Source organism: Cydia amplana, chromosome 10 (assembly GCF_948474715.1).
Source record: "Cydia amplana chromosome 10, ilCydAmpl1.1, whole genome shotgun sequence".
In the NCBI taxonomy this organism is placed as follows: domain Eukaryota; kingdom Metazoa; phylum Arthropoda; class Insecta; order Lepidoptera; family Tortricidae; genus Cydia; species Cydia amplana.
In genome coordinates, this window is record NC_086078.1 from 12,680,487 (window position 1) to 12,690,688 (window position 10,202).

The 10,202-nt window shown below is 43.7% G+C and overlaps 1 protein-coding gene across 1 annotated transcript; it reads right to left on the bottom strand.

Annotated features, from left to right (window-relative positions):
* Positions 1–1,139: 1,139 nt before the first annotated feature.
* Positions 1,140–9,994, bottom strand: LOC134651841 (protein TAPT1 homolog). Its single transcript, XM_063506960.1, has 10 exons — positions 9,725–9,994; positions 9,373–9,637; positions 8,581–8,894; positions 7,981–8,078; positions 6,988–7,226; positions 4,834–5,022; positions 3,473–3,622; positions 3,033–3,159; positions 2,449–2,595; positions 1,140–1,299 (listed from the first exon to the last, which is right to left on the bottom strand). The coding sequence occupies exons 1-10, from the start codon at positions 9,852–9,854 to the stop codon at positions 1,162–1,164; spliced, it is 1,797 nt and encodes a 598-aa protein (XP_063363030.1). The 5' UTR covers positions 9,855–9,994; the 3' UTR covers positions 1,140–1,161.
* Between the last annotated feature and the right edge of the window lie 208 nt (positions 9,995–10,202).

Here is a 10,202-nt window from a genome sequence, read left to right on the forward strand (position 1 = left end):
AACGGCAAATAACAGTAATACAATAAAATTAGTTAGTTTTAACGATGACAGACGGTTTGCATTCGCGACTCAAAATTTTTTTCCTAACTGTCGATCGACTTGGGAACTAATACTTTCGAATTCAGAATTTTGTAAATTCATAAAAAACTATACCTACAACTATGTCAGATAGTACTGTAAAAAACTGTGTCAAGTTAATATGTTTTGTAATAAGAATCGAATTCTAAGCCTCAGAATTCCACAGCCGAATTCGGCAAGTCATTCCGGCATCCAAAAGGTGCTGATAGACTCGAGCAGAACATCGAGCATTCGCAGTTTTCAAACAGATTCGGCGATTGTTCTACGAACGCTTGTACAAACAGCAACACTCTTAACTGTACATCGGTGGACCTTATTACAAAAGACATAAGGTCCACCGATGTACAGTCGCCACCAGATATATCGGAGCGGCCAACGCGCTCACAAATATCTGAACACGCCTCTACTGTCAGGGCGTTAGAGTGCGTGTTCAGATATTGTGAACACCTTGGCCGCTCCGGTATATCAGATGGCGACTGTACAGTAGGGTGGGTCATTTTTACTTTTTTTTAATTTATTAGGGGGCACAGTTAAAAAAAGGTGCCATTTGGTAATTAATTAATGCACGTATTTTTATTTTATTTTTATCTTTAATTTTACTGCCTCCGGATTTTAGTTAAAATTTTTGTTAAATGTATGGACATTGTGAAAAAAAAATGTTTCTTTTTGAGTACTTTTTTATTTATTTATGGCTCTGAACCTTTACCATGCTATTTCGAGCTAATAATGGTATAACTTTTTAGCTAATGTTTGAATAAAGAGACGATACATAAATATACTCCGCAGACCACACAAAATATAACAATATTTATATGAAAACTTTGAAATGGATCCGGAGGCAGAAAATGAATTTCGATTACAGAATAATTTGAAACACTGTTTATTGGCAACAAACGCAACGTTTTACGCAACTTTTCGTAACTGTGCCCGAAGGATAACTAATACTTTTTTTTTCTCCATACACAAGTGACCCACCCTACTGTACAGTTAACAGTGTGGGCGGTGGTACATTTTTCCATTAGCGAGATGCTCATCGCAAGTCTATCAGCAGCCAAAAACAAATGAAGCTGATATATAATACCGCTACGCGGGCTCGTCGTCGTCGACGGTGGCGAGGTTGGGCTCGGACTCGGAGCGGCGCGGCGCGCGCTCGGCGTCGGGCGCGCGCGCGTGCGCGGCCGGCGCCGCCGCCACGTCCGGCGCCGAGCGGCTCATGTCGCCCTGACCATAGAGAAAAAAATACATAGAGTGCTCACTCCATACATCAGTTTTAGTACCAAAAAGACTATTAGCATCTAGCGTCGAGTAGCGGAACTATCAGTACTGCTACTTGACAATAGATGTAGCACCGACCGGAAAGTCTTGTGCTGTTGAGATAAGACTTTCCGCTACTCGATGCTAGATGTAGACACTGAAATTAATAGTCTGAACTGATGTATGGAGTGAGCACTCTTGTCTTATTATATTTCTCTATGCCCTGACACACACAATGTTCTATCTTACAACAAACAAATGCAACGTCGAAGACAAAATCGTGCTTCTTGCAGCAGTGTAGTACTGAAATAGATGGCTCTGTACTGCGCCATGTTTTATGGTCACTTATACGTTGAAAAATTGAAACCGAACCATTGAAAAATTGTACGATTTGGAATCACTTGTGTTTGATTTGTTTAGTTTTTAGTCAGTTAATTGTATGTGTTTTAGTTTAAATTCGAACATGGAACCACTTTGTTTAATATTGTAGTTTCAAGTCAGCGGGTAGCACACGCCGTTTATGTCGATGGCGCCGTTTGAGAAAATGGCCCTATTGTGAAAAAAGCGAGTTCTCACCAAGTCGGCGTCGAGCAAGTCCCCGGGTTCCTGCTTGGGCTGCGGGCTCATCTTGTCGTTGAGGTAGCACACGCCGTTGATGTCGATGGCGCCGTTTGAGAAGATATCCCTATTGTAAAAAAAGCGAGTTCTCACCAAGTCGGCGTCCAGCAAGTCCCCGGGTTCCTGCTTGGGCTGCGGGCTCATCTTGTCGTTGAGGTAGCACACGCCGTTGATGTCGATGGCGCCGTTTGAGAAGATATCCCTATTGTAAAAAAAGCGAGTTCTCATCAAGTCGGCGTCCAGCAAGTCCCCGGGTTCCTGCTTGGGCTGCGGGCTCATCTTGTCGTTGAGGTAGCACACGCCGTTGATGTCGATGGCGCCGTTTGAGAAGATATCCCTATTGTAAAAAAAGCGAGTTCTCACCAAGTCGGCGTCCAGCAAGTCCCCGGGTTCCTGCTTGGGCTGCGGGCTCATCTTGTCGTTGAGGTAGCACACGCCGTTGATGTCGATGGCGCCGTTTGAGAAGATGGACCTATTGTGAAAAAAGCGAGTTCTCACCAAGTCGGCGTCGAGCAAGTCCCCGGGTTCCTGCTTGGGCTGCGGGCTCATCTTGTCGTTGAGGTAGCACACGCCGTTGATGTCGATGGCGCTGTTTGAGAAGATGGCCGCTGCGCCCACTGACACGTCCACTAGTGCTTCCGTCTTCTAAATTAATTAGAAATATTATGATATGTTGTAATCAGAGTCTACCATAAGTAATAAGGGTCTTAATAAATGATTTTAGTTTGAGCACCGGCTGGACCATAAAAAAGCCTCTTTTTTATGCAGTTAGAAAAAGGCGGGTAGTCTATCTTGCGAAGGAGACAACGTCGCGCCTGATAGAGCATAGAAATATATAAAGAAAAAAACCGGCCAAGTGCGAGTCGGACTCACGCACGAAGCGTTCCGTGCCATTACTCAAAAACCCGCAAAAAAATCACGTTTGTTGTATGGGAGCCCCACTTAAATATTTATACAGGTTCATGAGTTACAGTCTGGTGACAGACAGATGGACAGCGGAGTATTAGTAAATGGGGTCCCATTTTTACCCTTTGCGTACGGAACCCTAAAAAAATTTTGAAGAATAAAAAGCTTAAACTCACAATAACTTCCTCAGGTTCCTCGAACTTCAGCTGAACGGTTTTCTTCGCGGGCGGCACTTCTTTCTCGGGTGTCTTAAAATTATTATACGTGCAGGGAGTTTCTTTCGGAACTAAGTCTTTTGGTTCCCTGAAAAATATTAAATAATATAAGCGACGGTTGTAAATTCTTCTAACTTACAATCTTTAGATAACACTCGTAATATTTGTAAGATGGGTTCAGTTGTTAAGCACGCAAGACACTACGCACTAAGCACTACGGCGCAAGATAAAACAAAATACGTGTATTAATTCCCTCTTCTATGAGTAAAAAAAAACTAACTTGGCTTGCTTACGTGTGTGCGTGTGTGTGTTACGTGTGTTGCTTATCTGTGTTTCCTAAGCTATAAAATAACACTTTCTAAAGTAAAGCTTAGACAAAGAATTAGTAAATATACACGCACTTTTTAGGCGTGGTATGATGGCTGTCGTTTTTATCAGTCTGGTGCTGCGAGATCAGATCACACGCTTTCCCCAAAATGACGATGGACACAAGCACCCTGATCGATATCAGGGACAAATACGCTATTATTATCAAGAACACCGCTGCAAATCTGTAATAAAAAAGAATAGTAAGAAAGTAATAAAACAAAACGCATAAATATGAAAAGTATTAAGTAAACAAGACACTTATATCGGTGCTATAAAAACGTTTTTCATGGGATAATATTGTCGTACACAATATATGAGTGTTACAAAACTCAAGCTCTCGATGTTTTATCTTCGATCTGTTATTTAACTTTCGCGTATTATTTCCGTTTTATGACTATATGAGTATTTTTCCATTTTCCGTTCACCAAATCTTTAGGCCAATCTTAAACCATAACCATTACGTGTGATAGGTAATTAAAGGATGATGAACCCTATTTTTTGACTTCTACTTATAGGACAATGCTAGGTTTCATGGAGGAGCTGGGGTGGCTAGGGTAGAGCTACCTCGTTTTCACGCAAAATAGACACAATGGTTGTCGACTTGCGAAAAATGCCCATTACAACTAACTAACTAAACTACAGATATGTCTGCCACGCCTGCTAATACTTTGGACTCACCCGTCGACTTTAACAGCGTGAACCAGCACTCTAGTAATGACGACTCCCAGCGGCAGCGGGATGAAGCCCATCCTCCGCGCCACCAGGTCCGAGTGGTCGCTGAAGGCGTATTTCTGTCACGTCTGCTAATACCATAGACTCACCCGTCGACTTTAACAGCGTGAACCAGCACTCTAGTAATGACGACTCCCAGCGGCAGCGGGATGAAACCCATCCTCCGCGCCACCAGGTCCGAGTGATCGCTGAAGGCGTATTTCTGTCACGTCTGCTAATACCATGGACTCACCCATCAACTTTAACAGCGTGAACCACCACTCTAGTGATGACGACTCCCAGCGGCAGCGGGATGAAGCCTATCCGCCGCGCCACCAGGTCCGAGTGGTCGCTGAAGGCGTATTTCTGTCACATCTGCTAATACCATGGACTCACCCGTCGACTTTAACAGCGTGAACCAGCACTCTAGTGATGACGACTCCCAGCGGCAGCGGGATGAAGCCCATCCGCCGCGCCACCAGGTCCGAGTGGTCGCTGAAGGCGTATTTCTGCCACGTCTGCTAATACCATGGACTCACCCGTCGACTTTAACAGCGTGAACCAGCACTCTAGTAATGACGACTCCCAGCGGCAGCGGGATGAAGCCCATCCTCCGCGCCACCAGGTCCGAGTGGTCACTGAAGGCGTATTTCTGTCACGTCTGCTAATACCATGGACTCACCCGTCGACTTTAACAGCGTGAACCAGCACTCTAGTGATGACGACTCCCAGCGGCAGCGGGATGAAGCCCATCCTCCGCGCCACCAGGTCCGAGTGGTCGCTGAAGGCGTATTTCTGTCGAGTCTGCGCCACGTCGTACGCCAAACTGACCGTGTATTCGCGGTACACGCCGAATGGGATCTCGTTAAACCTGGATGATAACAAAGTTTTTGTCTGATGAGAAATGCTTGTCTGATGTTTCGTTTTCCAAAATTTCATTTGACGGAACCCGGTGTTTTCAAAAACCATTAAGTTTTGTTAACTTTTTCAAAAGGCATCCTGTACATGCGAGTAGGTCAGGTTAGATTAGTAACCCTTCTAAAACTCCGATTTTTGAAATAAAAAAATGCGTTCGGTCAGTGAAACAACGGACTAAAATGTTTCGAGGTTGCCGTAGATAATACCGGTATTTGTAAACTAATATAAAATACCCATCCCATATAGGAGCGCCATAATACTTAATGGAAACTTAACGTGGTTGGATTCTATTTTTCTAGTTATTTCCCCGTTCTAACAAAGATTCTCAGAAATTTACCTGGTAATGAAGGCATGCTTGACCCAGTCAATGATAACCTCAAAGGTCAGCACAGCACGAGCACGCAGTCCGACGCGAGTATCCAGAAACGCTCCTCCCGCCACGTATACTCCTTCATGATCTGCAGCACCACAATGAAGAGCAGCACTGACAGGTGCAGCCGCTCTCTCACGTCGCTGCATGACACTTGTCACAACTTTACCTAGTAATGAAGGCATGCTTGACCCAGTCAATGATGACCTCAAAGGTCAGCACGAGCACGCAGTCCGGCGCGAGTATCCAGAAGCGCTCCTCCCGCCACGTATACTCCTTCATGATCTGCAGCACCACAATGAAGAGCAGCACTGACAGGTGCAGCCGCTCTCTCACGTCGCTGCATGACACTTGTCACAACTTTACCTAGTAATGAAGGCATGCTTGACCCAGTCAATGATGACCTCAAAGGTCAGCACGAGCACGCAGTCCGGCGCGAGTATCCAGAAGCGCTCCTCCCGCCACGTGTACTCCTTCATGGTCTGCAGCACCACGATGAAGAGCAGCACTGACAGGTGCAGCCGCTCTCTCACGTCGCTGCATGACACTTGTCACAACTTTACCTAGTAATGAAGGCATGCTTGACCCAGTCAATGATGACCTCAAAGGTCAGCACGAGCACGCAGTCCGGCGCGAGTATCCAGAAGCGCTCCTCCCGCCACGTGTACTCCTTCATGGTCTGCAGCACCACAATGAAGAGCAGCACTGACAGGTGCAGCCGCTCTCTCACGTCGCTGCATGACACTTGTCACAACTTTACCTAGTAATGAAGGCATGCTTGACCCAGTCAATGATGACCTCAAAGGTCAGCACGAGCACGCAGTCCGGCGCGAGTATCCAGAAGCGCTCCTCCCGCCACGTGTACTCCTTCATGGTCTGCAGCACCACGATGAAGAGCAGCACTGACAGGTGCAGCCGCTCTCTCACGTCGCTGCATGACACTTGTCACAACTTTACCTAGTAATGAAGGCATGCTTGACCCAGTCAATGATGACCTCAAAGGTCAGCACGAGCACACAGTCCGGCGCGAGTATCCAGAAGCGCTCCTCCCGCCACGTGTACTCCTTCATGGTCTGCAGCACCACAATGAAGAGCAGCACTGACAGGTGCAGCCGCTCTCTCACGTCGCTGCATGACACTTGTCACAACTTTACCTAGTAATGAAGGCATGCTTGACCCAGTCAATGATGACCTCAAAGGTCAGCACGAGCACGCAGTCCGGCGCGAGTATCCAGAAGCGCTCCTCCCGCCACGTGTACTCCTTCATGGTCTGCAGCACCACAATGAAGAGCAGCACTGACAGGTGCAGCCGCTCTCTCACGTCGCTGCATGACACTTGTCACAACTTTACCTAGTAATGAAGGCATGCTTGACCCAGTCAATGATGACCTCAAAGGTCAGCACGAGCACGCAGTCCGGCGCGAGTATCCAGAAGCGCTCCTCCCGCCACGTGTACTCCTTCATGGTCTGCAGCACCACAATGAAGAGCAGCACTGACAGGTGCAGCCGCTCTCTCACGTCGCTGCATGACACTTGTCACAACTTTACCTAGTAATGAAGGCATGCTTGACCCAGTCAATGATGACCTCAAAGGTCAGCACGAGCACGCAGTCCGGCGCGAGTATCCAGAAGCGCTCCTCCCGCCACGTATACTCCTTCATGGTCTGCAGCACCACAATGAAGAGCAGCACTGACAGGTGCAGCCGCTCTCTCACGTCGCTGCATGACACTTGGAACAAGTTGTTCTTGTCGAATTTCTTGAAGACGCTGCCTTTTAGCTCGACAAACTGCGAAATTAAATGATTTTCAGATGTCCTGTAGGGAAATTAGGTGATAAGAAGAATTGGGGGTTAGGAAGCCAACAGCGCAGGAAGGAGGGAGGGAGGGGGGGACTACTATTAGAGAAAAAATAGAGGGCATATGTTTCTTATAAAAAAACAAAGCTAAAATAAAATAGTACATTACATACCAAGGGAGGTGAATTCGTGAATGCTCCAGATCGCAAGTGTTTGTGGCTCGAACAGAAGGTGAGGGCCATAAATATGCGATCAGGGCTTTACGAATTACCGCCCGTGGTTTGTCTAAAGTTTTACGTCTTGCCTTGGCCAGGAAGTGAGATTTTCTCTTCGCGTAGCGGGGAGAAAATCCCACTTGTGTGACGTAAAAAGAATTATTGGACATTACGAGTATAAAACATATTTTCTAATGCAGTGTGAACATGACCGCCAATTTATTTAAAGAAGCTGACTACGCGGAGTACTCGGATTCTAACAATGTATGATTTTACTTGCTTTTCAAACAGACCTTTCTTTTAACAGATTTTATTGTTTGAATTAGTATGGAACATGCTAATAGTACCTAATCATTTTATTCATCAACAGTAAATTGTAAACCATTAACTATAACCCACTGCACACCAGCAATAAATATTATCACACTACTGCACCTGTTATCATTGCATTTTGAACCTTGCCACTAATTTTATAAGGTTCATAATCGGCATGTTGGTAGACAGCTGTTAAAAACTAGTTAGGTACTTACATTATTAGTCATCATAATAATGAGGAGGCTTTTGTTGTTAGAGTTGAATGCTACATTCAGTGTTGTCGCTTGAAACAGCACTAACAAGCTGTGGAGGACTGGAAATGTATTTAAGGAAATTTTTAAATATAAAATATACTATAAAATGTGTTAAATTTTTCCAATATTATGTTTTAACTACATTCTGATTGCTTCCCAAACTATTTAAACTTTCCTTGGAGTACTTCACCAAGTGCACAGAATTAATAATAGTACTAAGTACAGAAGACTCACTCTCTAACAAAACGCATCTGTTACGATCAGCACAGATATGGCCGCTAGGTGGTGACAGCGCCACGCGCGGCTTATGGCTTTCCCCAAAATTGGGGCGGAACGGATGTACTTTTAACTACCTGTAGCAAAGCGACAAAATCGCGGAGTGAGCCACACCTGCCAAGTGTTAAATACAATTATATGCTAGATTCTGAAAAGATTTACAAAAGAAAAGTTCTTTCCCTGAAAAGATTTACAAATGCTTAGTAAAAAAAAATAGGCAAAAGCAAACTCATTAATGAGACCATGTTTGGTCTTCAAACTTAAGTTAGAGTTTAAAAAGGATACACACATAAATCATGGCAAATAATAAGTGAGGAATGACCCCCAAATGCTCCCTTCTTCTATCTCTAGGCTCCGTGGCTGTCCAGAACAGAGCATCTATTGTATCCTGTCCGAAGGCTGAAAACAACCGGTCTCCAACCTCCAGCATATTGAAAAATATATACAACTTCATCACACTTTGACTTTTTACTAAATGATACATCATATTTGTATCAATATAACACATTAGAATACTACAGATCAGCAGGATGAAACCTTTTAGTACATCACATGTTTCCGCAGGCTTTAAGATGCTCTTCCATGGGTGAGGATGGATTCTGAAAGGAGGAAAAAAATGAGAAAACTTGCTAATAGTAAATGTTCTTACTGCAAATATTTGTCTTCAATGTCAGTGTCTTCGGGTCTTGGGTGTTATCTGTGTTTAACCCCTCAATTCCGAGGGCTCTAAATTTGAAGAGAAACAACCTTGAAGTTTTAAATTGTGATTAATTTTGCTGATCCAATATTGAGTAAGTGGTAAGCAAGGGATTAAATAACTAAAATGGGTATTTGCAATTAATACTAATGACATTGATTCATAAACACTACAAGACAAGCCGCAATTAGCTTTTCATTTAGACTTACATATTTGTAAGAAAGGATAAGACATTAAATTAACTAACTGAGGCTTGTAAAGTTTATGAATATGGGGATTAGAGTACAAGGCTTATTCTTATTAGTTTGGAATCAGTTTAATTTATGTAATATCCTGCAATATTTTTAGTCTAAAGTTTTAGTAGAGTTTACAAGACTTACCCAAAACATTTTCTAAATAATCTGCTAAAGAATGACCAAAAAGCCATAATAAATCTTAATGGAAGAAAGGTGTACACAAACAGTAGGGAATCTGCACATTGGAAGAACCCATAAGCCATGAACTTCTCTAGTTCCTGAGGGATTTTGATAAACGAGTAGACTTTCTCGCGCCGCGCAGAAAACCGCTCCTCGTCATGCTCCAGCATATAGCCCCTCGTCAACTCAACGTGTAGAAAAGCAAATAAAGAAGTTGATTTGCGTCCATCTGTAAAAACCGGTTTATTTCTGTAAAAATACATAAAGACATCCTTATATCTTATGATAATGATAAAGGAATAGCTGAAGTTCGTACCTTTGCTCTTTACTTCTTTCGCGCCTTTAGCTTCAAAGTTATTATCACTAGTAAATTGTTGAACATTGGACACAGGTTTAAAACGTAACTTTTTAGTGAGTCCCTCCGATTCTTCACTTTTCATGACCATGGTGAAATCGAACTTTAGTATCTGATAAACATAAACACATTTGTCAGAACGGAAACAGAAACGATAATCTAGTTGTATTATGAATTTTATAAATACAAATAGTAAATGATACAAGATCGTCGGTGACAGACAATGACAGTATGTGACAGCGGCACGGGCATTTTTTTTTATGCGGCACGGACACGGCATGGTCATATATACTTAGGCAAATTTGAAAAATGTATGCGCGAAGGGATATCGTCCCATAGAAAATTTGAATTTCGCGCCTTTTTTTACTGACAAGATCTGCTTGACCAGCTATATGTAATCACAAGTGATAAGGCTGATTACACACAAGCAGTAAAAATT